At 48.7% G+C, this 25370-nt stretch overlaps 1 protein-coding gene across 8 annotated transcripts in view; it reads left to right on the top strand.

The window, feature by feature from the left end:
• klhl22 (kelch-like family member 22) overlaps window positions 1–25370 on the top strand; it is a 115180-nt gene that overhangs the window by 59451 nt on the left and 30359 nt on the right. For all 8 annotated transcript variants that reach the window (XM_072499207.1, XM_072499244.1, XM_072499217.1 and 5 more), the window contains 2 exons: window positions 5478–5643; window positions 23313–24031. In XM_072499207.1, the coding sequence (XP_072355308.1) occupies window positions 5478–5643; window positions 23313–24031 (885 nt within the window). The remainder of the gene's footprint in view (window positions 1–5477; window positions 5644–23312; window positions 24032–25370) is intronic.

Genomic DNA, 25370 nt, shown 5'->3' on the forward strand with positions numbered 1-25370 from the left:
GGGGATGCGGGTGTTGTGACTGGGGATGCGGGTGTTGTGACTGGGGATGCGGGTGTTGTGACTGGGGATGCGGGTGTTGTGACTGGGGATGCGGGTGTTGTGACTGGGGATGCGGGTGTTGTGACTGGGGATGCGGCAGTTGTGACTGGGGATGCGGGTGTTGTGACTGGGGATGCGAGTGTTGTGACTGGGGATGCGGGTGTTGTGACTGGGGATGCGTGTGTTGTGACTGGGGATGCGGGTGTTGTGACTGGGGATGCGGGTGTTGTGACTGGGGATGCGGGTGTTGTGACTGGGGATGCGGGTGTTGTGACTGGGGATGCGGTAGTTGTGACTGGGGATGCGGGTGTTGTGACTGGGGATGCGAGTGTTGTGACTGGGGATGCGAGTGTTGTGACTGGGGTTCCGGGTGTTGAGACTGGTGTTCCGGGTGTTGTGACTGCGGTCCAGGTTTTGAAAGTTGGGTTCCGGGTGTTGTTACTGGGGTTCCGTGTATTCTGCATGGCGTTCCGGGTGTTGTGACTGGGGTTCCGGGTGTTATGACTAGGGTTCCGGGTTTTGGGTCTGGGGTCTGGGTATTGTGTCTGGGTTCCAGGTGTTGTGACTGTGTTTTAGCATGTGTGACTGGGGTTAGGGGTGTTGTGACTGGGGTTGTGGGTGGTGTGACTGGGGTTCTGTGTCTTATGACTGCGGTTACTGGTGTTGTGACTGGGGTTGCGGGTGTTGTGACTACGGTCCAGGTTTTGCGAGTTGGGTTCCAGGTGTTGTGACTGGGGTTCAGGGTGTTGTGAACCAGGGTTAGGGGTGTTGTACTGGGGCTCCGTGTTCCGGTTGTTGTGACTGGGGTTCCGGTCTTCCGACTGCGGTTACGGGTGTTATGACTGGGATTGCGGGTGTTGTGACTGCGGTCCAGGTTTTGGGAGTTGGGTTCCAGGTGTTGTGACAGTTTTTTAGCATGTGTGACTGGGGTTAGGGGTATTGTGACTGGGGTTCCGGGTGTTGTAACTGACACTCCGGGTGTTGTGACTGGGAGCCTGGTATTGTGTCTGGTGTTCCGGGTGTTCTGACTGGGGATCCAGGGGTTGTACTGGCCATCCGTGTGTTGTTACTGGGTTTACGGGTGTTGTGACTGCGGTCCAGGTTTTGATAGTTGGGTTCCTGGTGCAGTGACTGGGGCTCCGGGTCTTGTGATGAGGTCCAGGTTTTGAAAGTTGGGTTCCGAGTGTTGTTACTGGGGTTCTGGGTATTCTGCCTGGCGTTCCGGGTGTTGTGACTGGGGTTCCGGGTGTTATGACTAGGGTTCCGGGTCTTGGGTCTGGGGTCCGGGTATTGTGTCTGGGATTCCAGGTGTTCTAACTGTGGTTGCGGGTGTTGTGACTGCGGTCCAGGTTTTGAGAGTTGGGTTCCAGGTGTTGTGACTGCAGTTCAGGATGCTGTGACTGGTGTTAGGGGTGTTGTGGACTTGGGTTCCGGGTGATATGACTGGGGTTCCGGGTGTTGTTTCTAGGGCTCCGGGTGTTGTGACTGGGGTTCCGGGTGTTGTTTCTAGGGCTCCGGCTGTTGTGACTGGGGTTCCGGGTGTTGTAATTGGGAATCCGGGTGTTGTGACTGCGATTCTGGGTGTTGTAACTTGGGTTCCAGGTGTTGTAACTGGGGTTCCGGGTGTTGTGACTGGGGTTCCGGGCGTTGTGACTGGGGTTCCGGGACTTATGACTTCGGTTACGGGTGTTGTGACTCGGGTTAGGTGTGTTGTTTCTAGGGCTCTGGGTATTGTGACTGGGGTTCAGGGTGTTATGACTGGGATTCCAGGTGTTCTAACTGTGGTTGCGGGGTGTTGTTACTGGGGTTCCAAGTGTTGTGAATACAGTTCCGGCTGTTGTACGGGCGCTCCGGGTGTTGTAACTGGGGTTCCGGGTGTGTGACTGGGGTTCCGGGTGTTGTGTCTGGGATTGCGAGTGTTGTGACTGCGGTCCAGGTTTTGTGAGTTGGGTTCCGAACTGGGTTTCCGAGTGTTGTGACTGGGTTTCCGGCTGTTGTAACAGCGGTTCCGGATGTTGTGTATGGGCTCAGGGTATTGTGTCTGGGGTTCTGGGTTTTGTGACTAGGGTTCCAGGTGTTGTGACTGGGGTTCCCAGTGTTCTGCCTGGGCATCCGGCTATTCTGACTCTTTTTCCGTGTGTTGTGACTGCAGTTCCGGGTGTTGTGACTCGGGTTCTGGGTGTTGTGACTAGGCTTCCGGATGTTGTAACTTGGGTTCCGGGTGTTGTGACTGGGGTTTCAGGTGTTATGACTGGAGTTCCGGGTCTTGTGACTGGAGTTCCGGATGTTGTAACTCGGGTTCCAGGTGTGGCTGAGGTTTTGGGTGTTGTGGCTGAGGTTTTGGGTGTTGTGACTGAGGTTTTGGGTGTTGTGACTTGGATCTGAGTTCTGGGTGTTGTGATTGGAATTCTGGGTGTTGTGATTGGAGTTCCGACTGTTGTGATTAGATTCAGGGTGTTGTGACTGAGGTTTTGGGTGTTGTGACTGAGGTTTTGGGTGTTGTGACTTGGGTTCTGGTGTTGTGACTGGGATTTTGGGTGTTGTGACTGAGGTTTTGGGTGTTGTGACTTGGATTCTGTTGTTGTGACTGGAATTTTGGGTGTTGTGTCTGAGGTTTTGGGTGTTGTGACTCGGGTTCTGGTGTTGTGATTGGGATTTCGGGTGTTGTGACTTGGGTTCTGGTGTTGTGTTCGGGATTTTGGGTGTTGTGACTGGGAATTTGGGTGTTGTGACTTGGGTTCCGGGTATTGTGACTGGGGTTTTGGGTGTTGTGACTTGGGTTCCGGGTGTTGTGACTGGGATTGTAGGTGATGCGACTGGGGTTCCGGGTGTTGTGATTGGAGTTCCGGGTCTTTTGTTTCGGTGCAACATCGTGGGCCGAAGGGCCTGTACTGCGCTGTATTGTTCTATGTTCTATGTTGTAATTGGAGTTCCGGGTGTTGTGATTGGGATTTGGGGTGTTGTGACTGGGATTTTGGGTGTTGTGACTCGGGTACCAGGTGTTGTGATTGGAGTTCCGGATGTTGTGATTGGGATTTGGGGTGTTGTGACTGGGATTTTGGGTGTTGTGACTCGGGTTCCGGGTGTTGTGATTGGGATTTTGGGTGTTGTGACTGGGATTTTGGGTGTTGTGTCTGAGGTTTTGGGTGTTGTGACTCGGGTTCTGGTGTTGTGACTGGGATTTCGGGTGTTGTGACTGAGGTTTTGGGTGTTGTGACTCGGGTTCTGGTGTTGTGACTGGGATTTCGGGTGTTGTGACTGAGGTTTTGGGTGTTGTGACTCGGGTACCAGGTGTTGTGATTGGAGTTCCGGATGTTGTGATTGGGATTTTGGGTGTTGTGACTGGGATTTTGGGTGTTGTGACTCGGGTTCCGGGTGTTGTGATTGGGATTTTGGGTGTTGTGACTGGGATTTTGGGTGTTGTGTCTGAGGTTTTGGGTGTTGTGACTCGGGTTCTGGTGTTGTGACTGGGATTTCGGGTGTTGTGACTGAGGTTTTGAGTGTTGTGACTCGGGTTCTGGTGTTGTGACTGGGATTTTGGGTGTTGTGACTGGGATTTTGGGTGTTGTGACTCGGGTTCCGGGTGTTGTGATTGGGATTTTGGGTGTTGTGACTGGGATTTTGGGTGTTGTGTCTGAGGTTTTGGGTGTTGTGACTCGGGTTCTGGTGTTGTGACTGGGATTTCGGGTGTTGTGACTGAGGTTTTGAGTGTTGTGACTCGGGTTCCGGGTGTTGTGATTGGGATTTTGGGTGTTGTGACTGGGATTTTGGATGTTGTGACTGAGGTTTTGGGTGTTGTGACTTGGGTTCTGGTGTTGTGACTGGGATTTCGGGTGTTGTGACTGAGGATTTGGGTGTTTTGACTCGGGTTCTGGTGTTGTGACTGGGATTTCGGGTGTTGTGACTGAGGATTTGGGTGTTGTGACTCGGGTTCTTGGGTGTTGTGACTGGGATTTTGGGTGTTGTGACTTGGGTTCTGGTGTTGTGACTGGGATTTTGGGTGTTGTGACTTGGGTTCTGGTGTTGTGATTGGGATTTTGGGTATTGTGATTGGGATTTTGGGTGTTGTGACTTGGGTTCCGGGTGTTGTGACTGGGATTTTGGGTGTTGTGACTTGGGTTCCGGGTGTTGTGACTGGGATTTTGGGTGTTGTGACTTGGGTTCTGGGTGTTGTGATTGGAGTTCCGGGTGTTGTGACTGGGATTGTGGGTGTTGTGACTGGGGTTCTGGGTGTTGTGATTGGAGCTCCGGGTGTTGTGACTGGGATTTTGGGTGTTGTGACTTGGGTTCCGGGTGTTGTGACTGGGATTTTGGGTGTTGTGACTTGGGTTCTGGGTGTTGTGATTGGAGTTCCGGGTGTTGTGACTGGGATTTTGGGTGTTGTGACTCGGGTTCTGGTGTTGTGACTGGAGTCCTGGATGTTGTGACTGGGATTTTGGGTGTTGTGACTCGGGTTCTGGTGTTGTGACTGGAGTCCTGGATGTTGTGACTGGGGTTTTGGGTGTTGTGGGTGTGGTTCCGGGTGTTGTGATTGGGATTTTGGGTGTTGTGGCTGGGGTTCCGGGTGTTGTGATTGGGATTTTGGGTGTTGTGACTCGGGTTCTGGTGTTGTGACTGGAGCCCTGGAAGTTGTGACTGGGATTTTGGGTGTTGTGACTCGGGTTCTGGTGTTGTGACTGGAGTCCTGGATGTTGTGACTGGGGTTTTGGGTGTTGTGGGTGTGGTTCCGGGTGTTGTGATTGGGATTTTGGGTGTTGTGACTGGAGTCCTGGATGTTGTGACTGGGATTTTGGGTGTTGTGACTCGGGTTCTGGTGTTGTGATTGGAGTTCCGGACGTTGAGACTGGGGTTTTGGGTATTGTGGGTGTGGTTCCGGATGTTGTGGCTGTGGTTTCCAGGTGTTGTGATAGAGCATCCAGATGTCGTGACTGGTGCTTCTGGATGCGATGACTACAGTTCGGAATGCTGCAGTTGAGATTCTGAATGTTGTGACTGACGTTCCGGATATTGGGCGTGAGATTTTGGATTATGTGAACGAGATTCTGGATGGCGTGACAGATGGCTCTGTGTGCTGTGATGGACTGATTCTTTCTGGATAAATGAGATCCTCAATACTTACTTTTATTTAGCCGCTTGCATTGTTTCTGCGTCAGATGGTTTTGATTTAACTTTAAGACTACTTATTAAATCAAACCCCAGTTGTTCCAGGTCACTGATTTGCACTTCTCAATCTGTATTGCTCAAATTCTTCCTCGGAAACGTGCCATGCACAATGGGTTCCCTGGTGTGAATGTGATTAATTCCTGTTTTGGGAAAATAGTTGGTGACATGTCAGTTGAGACGATTATTTTTCTCTATGTACAAGGGGAGTATTCTGTATAGACATTGCCCTTTAATTTCACCGTGTGAAGACTGATCAGTGTCTGTCCTGTTTACAGGGGGATGTTTGCTGGTGGGCTACGTGAGATGCAGGAGAAGGAGATATTGTTACATGACATATCCTATATGGCTATGTGCAAAATCTTGGACTTCATCTACACGTCCGAGATGGAGCTGAACCTGAATAATGTACAGGACGTGCTGGTGGCTGCCTGTCAGCTGCAGGTAATTGAGCCATAATCTTTTAACCATAGGATTGAACACAAATATTAATACTCATACATTGAGGGTATCAATCAAGAACTGAATGTGATTCTATCCATTTGGGAACTCATAGGGATGGTCTCCTGTGGTGGGTGAATCTTTACATAGCCATTGTCGCATATCAGAACCTCCAGTCACCATATCTACAGGGAACGCCTGGAAGATTTAACTTCCTGGATTTCTGATTTCATAGAACTGCTTTTGCCACATTCTATCAAGTGGAAGTGCCTCACTGACAAAACAAATAAAGGGAAACCTCAAAGGACCAGCAGCAAAAGTTATATGGTTGTGGAAATGGCTGACATAAAAGATGCCTACCTTTCCTATTTCTATTTGTCTCTGTCCTTGCACATTCCCTACATTCAGAGTCACAGCTATTGTCAGGCTCTTTATCTTATTCCTTCTCTCGGTCTCCAGGTTTTCACACATGGCTCCCTTTCTTTTGAAATGGCATAGCAAGGCACTCAGTTGTATCAACTGCAAGAATTAAATTGTAAAACTAAAAGTGTACGGACCACCTTATATCAACCTAGGTGCCAGACAGAACAAAGGCAAACCCGCCCAGTTGACCCTGCAAGGTTCACCTTACTGACATCCGTGGGCTTGTACAAAGATTGAGAGAACTGTCCCACCGTCTAGTCAGATGCAGTCTTATGTAGTCATACGCGTGAATCATCTTTCAGCCAATGTCTTACACTCTTACATCACCGTCACTAGGTGCGTCCTGACCCGACAGACCCACGAGTCAAGGGGGCACAGTGGTATACAGTCAGGAGGGAGGTTTTTTTTATTACCCATTTATGGGATGTGGGCTTCGCTGGTTAGGCCAGCATTTGTTGCCCATCCCAAGTTACCATTGAGAAGGTGGTGGTGAGCTGCCTTCTTGAACCGCTACAGACCCTGAGGTGTAGGTACACCCACCGTGTTGTAAGGGAGGGAATTCAAGGATTTTGACACAGCAATATATTTCCGAGTCAGGATGGTGAGTGACTTGGAGGGGAACCTACAGGTGGTGGTGTTCCCAGGTATCTTCTGCACTTGTCCTTCTAGATGGTAGTGGTGGAGGGTTTGGAAGGTGCTGCCTAAGGAACCTTGGTGAGATCCTGAAGAGCATCATGTAGATGGTACATACGGCTGCTACTATTTGCCGGTGGTGGAGGGATTAAATGTTTGTGGAAAGGGTAGCAATCAAGCAGATTGCTTTATCCTGGATGGTGTCGAGCTTCTTGAGTGTTGTTGGAGCTGACTCATCCAGGAAAGTGGAGAGTATTCCATCACACTCCTGACTTGTGCCTTGTAAATGGTGGACAAGCTTTAGTGAGTCAAGAGGTGAGTTACTCACTTCAGGATTCCTCTGATAGCCACAGGATGTATATGACTAGTCCAGTTCAGATTTTGGTCAGTGGTAACTCGCAGGATGTTGATAGTGGGGGATTCAGTGATGGTAATGCCATTGAATGTCATGGGGTAGTGGGTTAGACCCTCTCTTGTTGCAGATGGTAATTTCCTGGCACTTGTGTGGCATGAATGTTACTTGCCACTTGTCAGCCAAAGCCTGGATATTGCCCAGGCCTTGCTGCATTTGGAGATAGACTGCTTCAGTGTCTGAGGAATCGTGAATAGTGCTGAACATTGCGCAGTAATTCAGCAAACATCCCCACTTCTGACCTTATGATGATCTGAGAATTCTCAACCTTGACTCCTGCTGATTATCACTACAACCTCCCCTTGGCTGATGAATCTTTGCTGCTCCACATTAAACATCACTTGGAATAGGCATTGATTGTAGCCAGGGCACAGAATGAAGTCTGAGTGGGAGACACCCATCACCAAGAGTGGAGCGCCACTACTGACCGAGCTGGCTGAGTCCTAAAGGACATATCTTGGTTTGCAGTAGCTGGTGAAGGAACAAACATGGGAGAAAAACCTACTTGACCTCGCCCTCACCAACCTGTCACAAATGCACCTGTCCATGACAATATCGGCAGGAGTCGCCTCCACACAGTCCTTGTGAAGATAAAGTCCTGTCTTCACAATGAATATGTTTTTCATCATGTTGTGTGGCACTGCCAACATGTTAAGAGGGATAAAGGGAAAGAAACTGGCAGCTCAAAACTGGACACCCTTGAGACGCTTTAGGCAATCAGCAGCAGAATTGTATTCCATCACAACCTGTAACCTCATGGCTTGACATAGGTCTCACTTTATCATTACCATCAAATCAGCAGACCAACCCTGATTCAAGAAGCAATGTCGGAGAGCAGACCATGGGCAGTACCAGGCATATCTAAAATTGAGGTGCCAACCTGCTGAAACTACAACACAGCTCTACATGCATACTAAACAATGGACACCGCAAAGTACAGACGGAGCTCAGTTATTCCATAACCAATGGATCAGATCAAAGCCCTGTAGTTCTGCCGAATCCAATCATGAATGCTGGTGAACAATCTAATAATTAACTGGAGGAAGAGGAGGCTCCCATTAACATCCCCATCCTCAATGATAGCAGAGTCCAGCATATCAGTGCAAATGACAATGTTGAAATATCTTCAGCTAGAAGTGCCAAGTTTATAAAAAAAAAAAAAATTTTTAAATAAATTTAGAGTATCCAATTCACTTTTTCCAATTAAGGGCGTGACAAAATCCTGGCTCTAATGAATGAAATGAAAATCGCTTATTGTCATAAGTAGGCTTCAAATGAAGTTACTGTGAAAAGCCCCTAGTCGCCACATTCCAGCACCTGTTCAGGGAGGCCGGTACTGGAATTGAACCCGCACTGCTGGCCTTGTTCTGCTTTACAAGCCAGCTGTTTAGCTGAAGACTTGTGCTCCAGAAAAGTCTTGTCTCGAGCCAAACTGCTCCACAACAACTACAACACTGGCTTCTACCTGACAATATGAAAAATTGCTGAGGTACGTCCTACCGACAAAAAGCAGGACAAATCCAATCTAGCTAATTACTGCCACAGGAGACTACTCTTAAATCATCAGCAAAGTGATGGAAGGTATAATCGACAGTGCTATCAAATAGTACTTACTCAACAATAACCTGCTCACTGATGCTCAAGTTTGAATTCTAGCAGGGCAACTTGGCTCCCGACCTCATTACAGCCTTGGCCCAAATATGGAAAGGAGCTGAATTCAAGAGGTGAGGTGAGGACAATGGAACCTGAAATCAAGACTGCGTTTGACCAGATGTTATATCAAGAAGTCTATGTACCACTGACTTCAATGGCAATTAGGGGGGAACTCTCCACTGTGTTGATGTTTTACACAGCACAAAGGAAGATGGTTGTGGTTGTTGGAGACCAACTCATCTCAGCCCCAGAACATTGTTGCAGGCAACATCACCACCTGAAAGTTCCCCTCAGAGTCACACAGATTCCTGACTTGTAACTATATTGTCATTCCTTCACCGTCGCTGGGTCAAAATCCTGGAATTCCACCCTCACAGCACTGTGGGTGTATGTACTCCTGCAGACTGCTGGGATTCAAGAAGGCAGCGCACCAGTATTTTCTCAAGTGATATTAGAGATGGGCAAATCAATGCTGGTCTAGCCAGTGCAGAAAGGACAAGCTTCATTGACGAATTTGGGTACTGAATGGGATGGGTTTAGATGGAAGAGTTATGTTTCTGAAGGGATAAATTTAGATGGGATAGTTAAGGCATCAGAGCCGTCAATGGGACAAATGACCTTGTCCTGCCTTTAAATTTTTAAATTATTTTCAAAGTTTTTCCAGTCAACTGCCAGCAAGGTGTTGCATTTCTGCAATATTCAGCTCTTGCCACTAGGTGGCATACAGCCGCTTTGTATCTGCAAAAATGTACCTAAACCAGAGTTCATAGAAAATGCATTAAAAATTTAGATTTATTGTCACGTGTACCGAAGTACAGTGAAATGTATTGTTCTGCATACAGACCAGGCAGATCGTTCCATACGTGAAAAAATAGGACATACATAAATACACAGGGCACGATTCAATTGCCACGCTGCACCAGAAAAGCAACTCGCCTTGACGCAGCATGGCCAATAAAACCCGGGAGACCCTGCTCCCGGGAACTACCTGATTCGCAAAGCCTTGCAAGATCCAATGCATTCTCGTGAGACATTGCAATGTAAATCCCGCCCATTGTGGGTGGGATCACATTTTGGCAAATCTGCATATTATAAATAAATAAATAACCTTTATTGTCACAAGTAGGCTTACATTAACACTGCAATGAGGTTACTGTGAAAAGCCCCTAGTCACCGCATTCCGGCGCCTGTTCGGGTACACCGAGGGAGAATTCAGAATTCTCAGCTGGTACGGGAATTGAACCCCCGCTGCTGGCCTTCTTCTGCATCACAAACCAGCTGTCTAGCCCACTGAGCTAAAGCGAGACAACTAGTCTCACTCGAATGTGCAGATTCCTGAGATACCTGAGACTTTGGGATTCACCCCCTTTGCCTCAGAGATCTCGGGTGAGCGCCGTTCAGCAATGGTCCCCACAGATGGCACTCATGAGGCTCGCTCAGGGGATTGGAGGCCCCCAGCTGCATGCCCCTGGGCATGGTGGTGCCCTGGCACTACTGGTGCCACCTGGGCACTGTGGCAGTGCCACCTAGGTGCCTGCTTGGCACTGCCAAGGTGCCCAGGTGGCACTGCCAGTTTGGTGCTGCCACAAGCTGGCATTTTTTATGCACGCATGAACAGGCCGGGATTCCCTGCGTGGATGTTGGGGGGTGCAGGGAGGTCCAGAGACTCTCCCATAGTGCGTTCAGGCTGGGAGGGATGTCGGGGATCACTTTGAGGGCCTCGGAGATCGGAACGCCATTTAAAAATTCTTATCAATCAACAGCAATCCTTTCATTCCTGTGGTATCTTATAATTTTTTTAAATGGAAAAAGTTAACATGTTTTGGTGACTACATTTGAGTGGTCAGTTGGTGTCACTATGGCCTGGTACTTCTCTATTGGATTTTGTCTTAATTAAATTCAGTTAGGTTTTTATATATATTCAGTGTTAAAAAACGTTGCAGGCATTGGAACATTACATCAAGTTGGGACAGTTTTCATTTCCTTGTCCTCTGTTTGAACTGTCTGATTGACTCTTATGCTAAAAGAAAGACTTGCATTGATATAGCATCTTTCATTGCCACAGTGCCCAGGTGGCACCAGTAGAGAAGTTGCTAGAGTTCATTCTCAAGTATTTCACAGCAGAGCATTTAGAAAGCAGTGGTATAATCAAATAAAGGCAGCATGGATGTACAAAATTAAAATCATGCTTGACAAATCTACTGGAATTTTTTGAAGATGTAACTAGTAGAGTTGACTGGGGAGAACGGGTGGATGTGCTTTATTTAGACTTTCAGAAGGCTTTCGACATAGCAGATTACAATGTAAGGTTAAAGCGCATGAATTGCGGGTAGTGTCTTGAGATGGATAGAAAGCTGGTTAGCAGACTGGGAGCAAAAAAGTTGGAATAAATGTGTCTTTTTCCGATTGGCAGGCAGTAACTAGTGGGGTACCACAGGGATCTGTGCTAGGACCCAGCTGTTCACGTTATATATTAATGATTTGGACGAAGGGACTTCTGTTTGTGACCATGGAGTGATTGGTCACGTAAAGGGCTGTTCCTGTTCAAAGTCACAGAAAAGGGCTCTTTTTACCCAGATCCGGGTGGAATTTTGATGAAAAGGCATAGGTGAATGTTAGAGGAGTAGTTTACCCCTGGAATGGTATGTCTTCTGATCACCGGACCCGACAGAAAACAGTGAGATGGTTGGCTGGAAAGTTGAAACAGTCTTGTGCTTCACAGACAGTCTCTTCCAGCATGCAGGCAGGGGAGGGGTAAGCTGGAAAGCCCCAGATGCAGGAGCTGATAGCTTTCATCAAGGAGGAATTCCATAAACAGAGGAAAGAAATCCATGAGGATCATGCAAAAGCCCTGCAGAAGCTGTGGCACCCCTGAAGAGTACTTTGGAGCAGATGGAGAGGTGTTTGGAGGTGCAGGGGTCACAGATTCGGGAGATTGAAGGAGTGATCTCGGACCACAGCGATCGTGTGGTGGCTCTGGTGGCGGAGGTGGGGCTCCTAGGAGACCTTTGTAAAACGCTGAAGGCAAAGGTTGAGGAGCAGGAGAATACCTTGAGAAGACCGAATAGTGGGCCTGCCTGAAGTGTAGGAGTGAAGTGAAGGAGTAGAAGGTGTGAGTGCCACAAGGTACGTCTCGAGGATGCTGGTGGGACTGGTGCAGAAGGGGTGCTAGATAAGGCCCCTGAAGTGGACCGAGCGCATAGGTCTCTGAGGCAGAAGCCTAGAGCTGGGGAGCCGCCGCGGGCGGTGATCGTGAGACTCCATAAATTTGTTTAGAAAAAGAAAATTCTACGGTGGGTCAGGGAGAAGCGTAGCTGCGACTTGGAGGGAAATAACGTCCAGATTTATCAGGACATCGAAGCAGAGTTGGCAAAGCAGCGGGCAGGTTTCAACAAGGCCAAGGCGGTGCTGTACCGGCGGCAGATCAGGTTTGGGGTGCTCTACCGGCGAAATTATGGGTGACGTTCGGAGGCCGGGAGTATTATTTCGAGACTCCAGAAGCAGCCGAAGACTTCATTAAGGAGCATAAACTGGGGGAGAACTGAGTGGACAATGCTTGGGAACCAGGGTGCTGGCACTATGTAATGGTCAGAGGCATGTTTGAAGTGGGTATAGGGATTGGGGGATTTTTGCCTTTTTTTGTGGGGGGGCTGGGGTTTCTGTTCAATGTTGAGATTGTAAGCAGTTGTAGGGGTGAAAGGTTTATGTGGGGATGGATGTTCCCATCCCCCCTCCTGTTTTATGGGACTGTTTGTGTTTAACATCTGTTTGTTTGCTTTTGGAGCAGGCTACCTGGAGTTCAGGAGAAGTCCTTGTTTGGGTGGGGGAGGGTAAGGCCAGCAGGAGGCCTTCTTTGAGCTGAGGAGTGGTGGGGGGGAGGTCATGAGGATGTGCCTTTGGGCAGGGGCAGCTGCGCTAGCAGGTTATGCTGGTGAACGGAAGTGAGGTGGTGGGGAAGGTCAAGAGGGGTGGCCGGGGGGAGGGGGGAAAGGGGAAGTGGGGGGGGGGGGGAAGAAGGGGAAGGGGAAAAGCGGGGAGGGGTTTCTGCGACACGGCAGGGCATGAGAGATGACATGGTCAAGGGTGAAGAAAGGGGCCATCTGGGATGAGCTAGGCACAGAGTGGAATTAAAAGGGCAGGAGTTAAGTGGGGAAGATGACGGGCGGTAGAGGGGATTGGAGGCGCAAGCCTCCGGTAAGGTTGGTAACGTGGAACGTCCGGGGACTGAATGGGCCGGTTCAAAGGTCGCGAGTGTTTGCACACCTTAGGAGCTTGAAAGCGGGGGTTGTCTTTCTGCAGGAGACACACCTCCGTATGAAGGACCAGGTTAGGTTAAGGAAGTGGGGGGGGGGGGGGGGGGGGGGGCGGGCAGGTTTCTCACTCGCGGTTTGATTTTAAATTGAGGGGTGTGGTGATTTTAATGAGCAAAAAAAATGGGATTCGTGAGTGCGAAGGAGGTGAGGGATCCAGGTGGGAGATATGTGATTGTGAGTGGGGTATTGGAAGGGGCACCAGTAGTGTTGGTAAATGTGTATGTCCCAAATTGGGATGATGTGGGTTTTATGAGGGGGTTGCTGGCAGCGATCCCGGATTTAGCCACGGACCAGTTGATCATGGGAGGAGATTTTAACTGTGTCCTGGAGCCAAGGGTGGATAGATCAAGCCCCAGGTCGATGGGTAGGGTATGAATGGCAAGGGAGCTGGGGGGGGGGGTTTATGGAGAGGATGGGTATGGTGGATCCATGGCGTTTTCGGAACCCAGTGGGAAGAGAGTATTCCTTCTTTTCACACGTCTATAAGGTGTATTCGAGGATTGATTACTTTGTAGTGAGTCGGGAGATGTGGTTGGGGTGGAGGGGGCAGAGTCTGCGGGGATAGTTATCTCGGACCATGCACCCCACTGGCTATATATTCGGTTCAGTACGGGACGAGAGCAGAGACCGGGGTGGAGGTTTGACTCGGGGTTGTTGGCGGATGGAGGTTTTTGTGATAAGGTGCGGTTGTCGATTAGGGATTATGTGGAGTTCAATCAGAATGGGGAGGTGTCGGCGGGCATTTTTTGGGAAGCACTGAAGGCAGTGGTCCGGGGAGAAATTCTCTCATTTATGGTTCGTGCGAATAAGGAAAGGAGGGCGGAACATGACCGTCTAGTGAGCAAGATAGTGGAGGTGGACAGGGAATATTCGAGGGTGCCCACCGTGGAGGGATTGGCGAGGAGGAAAAGGTTGCAGGGGCAATTTGACAGGCTGACAACGGTGAGAGCGGTAGAGCAACTGCGTAGGGCAAGAGGGGTGCAATACGAGTATGGGGAGAAGGCAAGCCGCATCCTGGCGCACTAGCTGCGGAGGCAGGCTTCGTCCAGAGAAATATTGAAGATCCGGACTGGGGCTGGGGATGTGGTGTCAGAGCCAGGGAAGATAAATGAGGCATTTAGAGGGTATTACCACGGACTTTACGAAGCAGACCCAGGAGGAGAGGAGGGGGACATGGGGTGGTTTCTGGACAAGCTGGAATTTCCCCAGGTGGGGGAAGCAAAGAGGCAGGCGTTGGAGATGCCCCTGGGGCTGAGGGAGGTGCTGGATAGTATCAGGGGTATGAAGTCGGGGAAGGCCCCTGGGCCGGATGGGTACCCGGCAGAATTTTATAAGGCATTTGCGGCGGACCTGGCACCACATCTGTTGGGGACGTTTAATGAAGCACTGGAGAAGGGGGTGTTGCTGGAGACGATGAAGCAGGCAGTAATCACACTAATCCCCAAAAAAGGGAAGGATCCGGTGGAATGTGGGTCGTATAGACCCGTATCACTATTGAACACGGATGTGAAATTATTGGCTAAGTTGTTGGCGGGGACGATGCAGGATTGTGTCCCGGGGGTGGTTGCAGAAGATCAAACAGGGTTCGTGAAGGGCAGGCAGCTCGCGAGTAATATAAGACGGCTGTTGAATGTGGTGATGAATCCGTCGAGAGCTCTGGTACCGGACGGACGTGGTGGTGTCCATGGACGCGGAGAAAGCATTTGATTGGGTGGAGTAGCGGTACTTGTTTGAAGCTTTGGGAAGGTTTGGGTTTGGGCTGAGATTTGTGGCATGGGTGCGATTGCTGTATGTGGCTCCAAGAGCGAGGGTGAGGACGAATGATATGAGCTCACAAAGCTTTGACTTACACAGGGGTACGAGGCAGGGGTGCCCGCTGTCGCCGCTGCTGTTTGCGCTGGCCATAGAGCCATTGTCGATGGCTCTCAGGGGGTCGGCAGAGTGGCAGGGGATAATGAGGGGACAGAGGGAGCATCGGGTGTCGCTCTATGCCGATGACCTCTTGCTGTATGTTTCGGATCCGTTGGAGAGTATGGGAAGGATTATGGGCCTGTTGGGGAGGTATAGAGGGTTCTCGGGATACAAGCTGAATGTAGGGAAAAGCGAGGTATTCCCGGTGAATGAGCTGGCACAACGGGCTAATTTAGGGGGGTGCCATTTACGGTAGCGAGGGATAGGTTTAGGTACTTGGGGATTCAGGTAGCGAGGGAATGGATGGGGCTCCATAAGTGGAACTTAGCGAAGCTGGTGGAGGAGGAGGCCAGGGAGGATCTTAAGAGGTGGGATACACTGCACTTAAAGTTGGCGGGGAGGGTCCAAGTGGTGAAAATTAATATTCTGACGAGGTTCCGTGGTTTAAAGTGTGTCTACGTCAATGCCAGGAGCATCCGGAATAAGGTGGGTGAACTTGCGGCATGGGTTGTCACCTGGGACTTCGATGTTATGGCCATTTCGGAGACATGGATAGAGCAGGGACAGGAATGGTTGTTGCAGGTGCCGGGGTTTAGATATTTCAGTAAGCTCAGGGAAGGTGGTAAAAGAGGGGGAGGGGTGGTATTGTTAGTCAAGGACAGTATTACGGTGGCAGAAAGAACGTTTGATGAGGACTCGTCTACTGAGGTAGTTTGGATTGAGGTTAGAAACAGGAAAGAAGAGGTCACGCTGTTAGGAGTTTTCTATAGGCCTCCGAAAAGTTCCAGAGATGTAGAGGAAAGGATTGCAAAGATGATTCTGGATAGGAGCGAAAGTAACAGGGTAGTTGTTATGGGGACTTTAACTTTCCAAATATTGACTGGAAACGCTATAGGTCGAGCACTTTAGATGGGTCCGTTTTTGTCCAATGTGTGCAGGAGGGCTTCCTGACACAGTATGTAGATAGGCCAACGAGAGGCGAGGCCATATTGGATTTGGTACTGGATAATGAACCAGGACAGGTGTTAGATTTGGAGGTTGGTGAGCACTTTGGTGATCGTGACCACAATTCGATTATGTTTACTTTAGTGATGGAAAGGGATAGGTATGTACCGCAGGGCAAAAGTTATATCTGGGGGAAAGGCAATTATGATGCGATGAGGCAAGACTTAGGATGCATCGGATGGAGAGGAAAACTGCAGGGGATGGGCACAATGGAAATGTGGAGCTTGTTCAAGGAACAGCTACTGCGTGTCCTTGCTAAGTGTGTACCTGTCAGGCAGGGAGGAAGTGGTTGAGCGAGGGAACTGTGGTTTACTAAAGCAGTTGAAACACTTGTCAAGAGGAACAAGGAGGCTTATGTAAAGATAAGACGTGAAGGTTCAGTTAGGGCGCTCGAGAGTTACAAGTTAGCTAGGAAGGACCTAAAGAGAGAGCTAAGAAGAGCCAGGAGGGGACATGAGAAGTCTTTGGCAGGTAGGATCAAGGATAACCCTAAAGCTTTCTATAGATATGTCAGGAATAAAAGAGTGACTGGGTAAGAGTAGGGCCAGTCAAGGACAGTAGTGGGAAGTTGTGCGTGGAGTGCGAGGAGATAGGAGAGGTGCTAAATGAATATTTTTCGGCAGTATTCACACAGTAAAAGGACAGTGTTGTTGAGGCGAATACTGAGATACAGGCTACTAGACTAGAAGGGCTTGAGGTTCATAAGGAGGAGGTGTTAGCAATTCTGGAAAGTGTGAAAATAGAGAAGTCCCCTGGGCCGGATGGGATTTATCCGAGGATTTTCTGGGAAGCTAGGGAGGAGATTGCTGAGCCTTTGGCCTTGATCTTTAAGTCATCTTTGTCTACAGGAATAGTGCCAGAAGACTGGAGGATAGCAAATGTTGTTCCCTTGTTCAAGAAGGGGAGTAGAGACATCCCCGGTAACTATAGACCAGTGAGCCTTACTTCTGTTGTGGGCAAAGTCTTGGAAAGGTTTATAAAAGATAGGATGTATAATCATCTGGTAAGGAATAATTTGATTAGAGATAGTCAACACGGTTTTGTGAAGGGTAGGTCGTGCCTCACAAACCTTTTTGAGTTCTTTGAGAAGGTGACCAGGTGGATGAGGGTAAAGCAGTTGATGTGGTGTATATGGATTTCAGTAAAGCATTTGATAAGGTTCCCCACGGAAGGCTATTGCAGAAAATACGGAGGCATGGGATTCAGGGTGATTTAGCAGTTTGGATCAGAAATTGGCTAGCTGGAAGAAGACAAAGGGTGGTGGTTGATGGGAAACTGGAGTCCAGTTACTAGTGGTGTACCACAAGGATCTGTTTTGGGGCCACTGCTGTTTGTCATTTTTATAAATGACCTGGAGGAGGGCGTAGAAGGATGGGTGAGTAAATTTGCAGATGGCACTAAAGTCGGTGGAGTTGTGGACAGTGCGGAAGGATGTTACAGGTTACAGAGGGACATAGATAAGCTGCAGAGCTGGGCTGAGAGGTGGCAAATGGAGTTTAATGCAGAAACGTGTGAGGTGATTCATTTTGGAAGGAATAACAGGAAGACAGTACTGGGCTAATGGTAAGATTCTTGGTAGTGTGGATGAGCAGAGAGATCTCAGTGTCCATGTACATAGATCCCTGAAAGTTGGCACCCAGGTTGAGAGAGCTGTTAAGGCGTACGGTGTGTTAGCTTTTATTGGTAGAGGAATTGAGTTTCGGAGCCATGAGGTCATGTTGCAGCTGTACAAAACTCTGGTGCGGCCGCATTTGGAGTATTGCGTGCAATTCTGGTCGCCGCATTATAGGAAGGATGTGGAAGCATTGGAAAGGGCGCAGAGGAGATTTACCAGAATGTTGCCTGGTATGGAGGGAAGATCTTATGAGGGAAGGCTGAGGGACTTGAGGCTATTTTCGTTAGAGAGACGAAAGTTAAGAGGTGACTTAATTGAGGCATACAAGATGATCAGAGGATTGGATAGGTTGGACAGTGAGAGCCTTTTTCCTCGGATGGTAATGTCTAGCACGAGGGGACATAGCTTTAAATTGAGGGGAGATAGATATAGGACAGATGTCAGAGGTAGGTTCTTTACTCAGAGAGTAGTAAGGGCGTGGAATGCCCTGCCTGCAACAGTAGTGGACTCGCCAACATTAAGGGCATTCAAATGGTCATTGGACAGACATATGGACGATAAGGGAATAGTGTAGATCGGCTTTAGAGTGGTTTCACAGGTCGGCGCAACATCGAGGGCCTAAGGGCCTGTACTGCGCTGTAATGTTCTATGTTCTATCTTTCAGGCTCTCCCGATCTTTATACCAAAGACCTTTTTTCGGAAAGTGGACACAATCATCTCTGACTTTGTATGGGCTGGGAAGGTGCCGAGGGTGGGGAGGACCCTGCTACAGAGGCAGAGGCAGCAGGAGGGGTTGGCATTGCCAAACTTGCTTCATTATTATTGGGCGGCGAATGTGGACAAGGTGCGGCGGTGGTGGGAAGGAGAAGGGGTTGAGTGGGTTAGGATGGAGGAGGAATCTTGTAAGGGGTCTAGTTTGAGGGCTATGGTGACGGCAGCTTTGCCAATGGCTCCGAGTAGGTATTCGGGGAGCCCAGTGGTGCAGTCCACGGTGAAGATATGGAATCAGCTGAGGAGGCATTTTAGGGTGGCAGGGATGTCAGTGCTAACTCCGCTGTGCGAGAATCATGGGTTTGAGCCGGGGGGGATGGATAGTGTATACAAGAGGTGGAGGGAAGTGGGGCTGGTCAAGGTGAGGGATTTATATTAGGAGGAAGGGTTCGCCAGTCTGGAGGAGCTAAGGGAGAGGGTAGAGCTGCTGAGGATTAGTGAGTTCAGGTATCTACAGGTTAGGGACTTTGCACGAAAGGTCTAGAAGGGATTCCCCAGATTGCCGGCATACACCCCGCTGGAGCGACCGCTGCTTCCGGATGTGGAAGGGGAGGGAAGAATTGGGGATATATATAAGTGGCTGGGGGAGCAGGGAGGTGAGCGGGTGGTGAAGATCAAGGAAAAATGGGAAACGGTGTTGGGAATGGAGATCAATTGCGGAGTATGGAGTGAGGCTGATACAGTTTAAGATGGTGCACAGGGTGCATATGATTCGGGTAGCAGATGAGTGTGAGAGATGCAAGCGGGGGTCAGCGAATCGTGCGCACATGTTTTGGGGTTGTGAAAAATTGGGAAGATTCTGGGCGGGAGTGTTCGCGGTCTTAGCCAGGATAGTGGAGGAGGGAGTCGACCCGGACCCTTTGGTGGCAATATTTGCGGTTTCAGGGAAGCTGGAGCTCATGGAGAGGAGGAAGGCCGATGTCATGGCCTTCGCCTCTCTGATTGCACGGCGCCAAATTTTGCTAGAGTGGCGGTCGGCATCGCCACTGGGGGTAGCAGCATGGTTGGGTAACCTGTATGACTTCCTGCAGTTAGAAAAGATAATGTATGAGTTAAGGGGCTCAGCAGGGGAGCTTGAGAATAGGTGGGGGATGTTTGTGACCGTGTTTAAGGAACTGTTCGTGCAGCGGGGTGGGGTGGGGGGTGATGGCAGGGGGTGAAAAAGGAGAAACAAATCTGTACAAACTGTATAGTTGATTGTTGGGAAGAATGTTTCCCGGGGTGTTTATTTGCTGTAACCTACTTTGATACAAGTTTGAATAAAATGCGTTTTTTTTTAAATGATTTGGACGAAGGAACTAAATGTATTATCTCCAAATTTGCAGATTTCCAAAGTTGGGTGGGAGGGTGAGCTGTGAGGAGGATGCAGAGACACCTCAGCGGGATTTGGACAGGCTGAGTGAGTCGGCATATGCATGGCAGATGCAGTATAATGTGGATAAATGTAAGGTTATCCGCTTCAGTAACAAAAATAGGACGGCAGATTATTATTTGAACGGGTGTAAATTGAGAGAGGTGGATACTCAGCAAGACCTTGGTGTCCTCGTGCACCAGTTGCTGAAAGTAAGCGTGCAGGTACAGCAGGCAGTAAAGAGGCCTTCATTGCGAGAGGATTTGAGTATAGGAATTAGGGATGTTTTGCTGTAATCGTATATATAATCAAAAGTAATTGAGGCCAAAATGTTGTGTGACTTCAAGAAGGAATTAGACATAGCTCTTGGGGCTAAAGGGATATGGGGGGAAGGCGGGATCAGGATATTGAACTTGATGATCAGCTACGATCATACTGAATGGCAGAGCAGGTTCCCACAAAAAGTAATGTTATAATGTTTCACAGAATTTACAGTGCAGAAGGAGGCCATTTGCTTGAGGGATATATATTGGCCAGGACCAGAGAGACCTTGGTGTAATGTTCCGTTGGAAAGATGGTGGACGGGATTAGTTTGGTCCTCCCGCCGCGTTTTCCGGCGTGTCCCCGTCGGCAGCAGGTTTCTCCGTTTCCACAGCCAGCCAATGGGATTCCCCATTTTGGCCACCCCACCACGTTGGGAAACCTGCGGGTGTGGGTGCGCTGCCCGCGGACCAGAGGATCCGGCTGACGGAGAATTCCGCTCAGTGTCTCCGCCGATGCTGCACTCCCTCAGGAGGCGACTGCGCAAATATGCCTATCCTCAATGATGGCGAGCCCAGCACATCAACAAAAAAGGCACGGTTGAAGCATTTACAACCTCTTAAGCTGCAAGTAGCAAGGGGATGATCCATCTCGGTCTCCTCCTAAGATCACAGGTGCCAATCTTCAGCCATTTCAATTCACTCCACCTGATATCAAGGGACACGCCGGAAAACGCGGCGGGAGGACCAAACTAATCCCGTCCACCATCAAGGGATGGTTAAAGGCACTGGATATAATAAAGGCTAAAGGCCTGCCTGTCATCTGAAGACCCATGTGTCCTGTCCAGAAAAAGCAGGACAAATCCAATTCAGTAAATTACTGTCACGTTAGTCTACTCTCAGTGAGCAAAGTGATGGAAGGTGTCATCTCTATAGCAGTAACCTGCACACTGATGCTCAGTTTGGCTTGTGGCCAGGCCACTTGGCTCCAGCCTTCATGACAGCCTTGATCAAAAAATACAGAAAGAAAGTTGAATTCCAGAGGTGAAGTATTGAGTATATTGAGACTGTATTTGATTGATTGTGGCAACAAGGAAAATTGAAGTCGGTGGTGACCAGTGGGGGAAAACGTCATACCTAGTTGAAAGGAAGCTGGTTGTCCCCAGGACATTTCTGCAGGAATTCCTCAGGGTAGTGCCCTAGGCCTAACCATCTTCACCTGCTTCATCAATAACTTCCCTCTATCATAAGATATATAGAGGTGTTAGTTGATTGTGGCACAATGTTTAGGGCCTGGTTTAGTTAGTTGGCTGGACAACTAGTTCGTGATGCAAGGCAAAGGCCAACAGCGAAGGTTTAATTTCCGTACTGGCTGAGGTTATTCTACCTTGCTCCTCGGCTGAAGTGTGGATCCTCAGGTTAAATCACCACCAGTCAACTCTCCCCATCAAAGGGGAAAGCAGCCTATGGTTATCTGGGACTATGGCGACTTTACTTTAATGTTTAGTACTATTTGCAACTCTTTAGATACTGAAGCAGTTTGTGCCAAAATGTAGCAAGACCTGGACAACATTCAGACTTGGCCTGATAACTAGCAAGCAAAGCTTATACCACAGAACATAGAACATAACAAATTCTGGTCGCCGCATTATAGGAAGGATGTGGAAGCATTGGAAAGGGTGCAGAGGAGATTTACCAGAATGTTGCCTGGTATGGAGGGAAGATCATATGAGGGAAGGCTGAGGGACTTGAGGCTGTTTTTGTTAGAGAGAAGAAGGTTAAGAGGTGACTTAATTGAGGCATACAAGATGATCAGAGGATTGGATAGGGTGGACAGTGAGAGCCTTTTTCCTCGGATGGTGATGTCTAGCACGAGGGGACATAGCTTTAGATTGAGGGGAGATAGATATAAGACAGATATCAGAGGTAGGTTCTTTACTCCGAGAGTAGTAAGGCCGTGGAATGCCCTGCCTGCAACAGTAGTGGACTTGCCAACACTAAGGTCATTCAAATGGTCATTGGATAGACCTATGGACGATAAGGGAGTAGTGTAGATGGGCTTTAGAGTGGTTTCACAGGTCGGCGCAACATCGAAGGGCGAAGTGCCAGACATTGAACATCCCCAACAATCCCAGGCATTACATTTGGCATTAACACCACTAAGCTTCTTTTCTAACTAGTGATGTCTGAAAGAAGGTGCATGTGAGTGGATGTCAGATTAGGACACACTTGGGCTGACTGTGTTGCACTGCACAGTTGAATAGCTTGCCAACACTCACCGTCTAGGCTCATATGAAGAATAGTAATTTGATGGAGGTACCAGTGAGAATGGGGCAAGGATCTGGGGCAGAAACTGTTGAGAGCAAAGAATGGTGCAGGAAAGAATGAAACCTTTCAGCCCACATTGCCTATGCCTGCTCTTGAAAGAGCTATTCAATCAGTCTGTCTCCCCTAACCTTTCAAATGTTCCTTTTTCAAATATATATCTCATTTCCATGGATAGAAATAGGCAAGAGCACAGTCATTCCGGAGTTAATTGAGAGGTAGCACTGGTGGCTAGAAAGTGTTGTGCTGCTCCTTATAGCGCGAGACCCTCAAAACCATAAAGAGCATCCTAATTCTCAAAGTAGGTGAGCACCATAGAATAGAACCGTAGAATCCCTACGAGGCATTCGGCCCATCGAGTCTGCACTAACCCTTTGAATGAACACTCTGCCCATTTATAAGTGTCCACCCCTACCTATCCCCATAATCCCATAACTTAACCTGTACATCCCTGGACATTAAGGGGCAATGTAGCATGGTCAGTCCACCTAACCCGCACATCTTTGGACAGTAGGAGGAAACCAGAGCACCCGGAGGAAACCCACGCAAACACGGGGAGAACATACAAACCCCACACAATCACCCGAAGCCAAAATTGAACCTGGGTCCCTGGTGCTCAGAGGTAGCAGTGCTAACCACTGTGCCACCGTGCCTCCCACAGACACAGCAAAGGGTTTCAAGAGCAGGTGCTGATGATCTGATTCCAGCCTAATGCCCATGTGTTGATGAACTGACCGCCAGGAGCACACTCACTGCTTGTTCATCATTTGTCCTCACTCCTTTCCTGTAAAGAAGTGAGATCAGAAATGTTTGTTGCGTATGTACATAACCACAAGCTTAAATCCAATACTTTGCAGCCCATGGTGAATCATTTTGTAGACTGATTTTGGTGGCCCAATTGTACTGGGCAGTCGAAAGACTGGACTGAGAAGAGTCTCTGGGGGCAGGTTTTCACACTATACTCTTGAGTGCTCACAGTTTCTCTTTTTCTTTGATTCAGATTCCAGAAGTAATTGATTTCTGCTGTGATTTCCTCATTTCCTGGATTGATGACGATAATATTATTGAGCTGTACAGGTTGGCTGAGCATTACAGTTTGATCCAGCTGAGCAATAAGATCGACTTTTACATCCTCCAAAACTTCCTGACCATCAGTAAAACTGAGACATACCGCCGGCTGCCCCTCACCAAAGTGCAGAGCCTGCTTAGCAGTGATAAGCTCCACGCCAGCTCTGAGAATGAAGTCTACGAGGCAGCCTTACTCTACCACTACACTCAGGAGGAAATTGACAAGGACCAGGTCTCACTGCATGACCCTCCAAAGCTGCTGGAGATGGTCCGTTTTGCGCTGATTGAACAGCAGACTTTCCAGAAACTGTACAACCGGCTGAGCCCCTGTCCACTCCAGGAGGTTTTGGCAGATGCCCTGGCCTACCATCAGAATGAAATCCTCCAACCGATCCTGCAGACCCCTCAGACACAGCTGAGGTCAGAGTTCCGTTGCGTGGTGGGATTTGGAGGAATGTACTCCTCCCAGGGCGAAGACTTGAGTGATGAGGTCAAGTTTCTGAACCCATTGACCCGAGAATGGCGAACTCTAACCCAGGCACAAATGCCAAAGATGTCAAACCAGGGCGTTGCAATTTTAAATAACTTTGCTTATCTCGTGGGTGGGGACAACAACACTGCAGGGTACAGAGCAGAGGTGAGCTGCTGGAGGTATGATTTTTTTCCTTTCCCAATTTAAACTTTAGGGAATAAACTGTGGTGAAGAACAATTTGCAGCACGGTGCAGCACATGATTAGGAAGGCAAATTGAAAGAGGAATGGAATATAAAAAATATGTTTTACAATTCTACAGGGTATTAGTGAGACCAATATCTACAATACTGTGTATAGTTTTGGTCTCCTTTTTTAAGAAAGGACATAATAGTATTTGAGGCCAGTTGAGAGAAGGTTCACTCAACCTATTTCTCGAATAAGGGATAAGGAAAGGTAGAGGCTGGGCCTGTGTCCATTGGAATATAGAAGGAGAGGTGACATTTTGTTGAGACATATTAGACCCTGACAGGCTGAAAAGATGATCCTCCTTGTGGGAGAAACTAGGACTAGGGGACACAGTTTAAAAATAAGGGGCCTCCCCTTTAAGATGGAGTTGAGGATAAATATTTTCTCTCAGAGGGTCGTGACACTTTGGAACCCTCTTTCCCAGAGGGGTGTAGACAAATTCAGCAAATATTTTTAAGGTTGAATTAGATAGATTTTTGATTGACAAGGGAGTCGAATCGGAAGGAAAGTGGAGTTGAGGCCTCAATCGCATCGGCCATGACCTTATTGAATGGCAGAACAGGGTCGAGTGTCTGAATGGCCGACTTCCTGCTACTAATTCATATGTTCCTATAAAATTAGACATAGTCACCATTCTGCAGGAGGGACAACGTCATATAGAATGTTGATACACTTTCCCCTTCTTCCCCAGTTTCCTCACCTTTTCATCCACTTTTCGTCTTGAAGAAGCAGATTGTGCCGAGGGGTCAGTCCAATCACCCTTGCTATCCTTCCTAAGTTCTTCTTGCTTGAAGACCGATTATATTTGCACCCGGCTTTCACACTCACAATCTAGAGAGAGTGAGTCATGGGATAATGGAAAAGAGCGAAATCTTGAGCTTATCCCCACGGATTCCTGTTACAGCCACAATAGAGATGATTGTGTATTCAAGGGGCTGGTTTAGCACAGTGAGCTAAACAGCTGGCTTGTAATGCAGAACAAGGCAGCAGCGCGGATTCAATTCCCGTACTGGCCTCCCCGAACAGGCGCTGGAATGTGGCGACAAGGGGCTTTTCACAGTAACTTCATTGAAGCCTGATAATTATATTAAATGACTGGCTTTATTTTTCTGAATAATTTGTCTTAGTTATTTTCTACTACTGTTTCTTGGTCCATTCCTTCAACCATGAAAGATTCTCAAACAGAGACAGGTACCAATGAACTTGCTCCAGCTATCCCTGTCCTGTATCACGGAGCAGGGTCTGTGTACGGTGAACCTGCTCCTGCTCT

The sequence above is a fragment of the Scyliorhinus torazame genome, chromosome 1 (assembly GCF_047496885.1).
Source record: "Scyliorhinus torazame isolate Kashiwa2021f chromosome 1, sScyTor2.1, whole genome shotgun sequence".
NCBI classification, from domain to species: domain Eukaryota; kingdom Metazoa; phylum Chordata; class Chondrichthyes; order Carcharhiniformes; family Scyliorhinidae; genus Scyliorhinus; species Scyliorhinus torazame.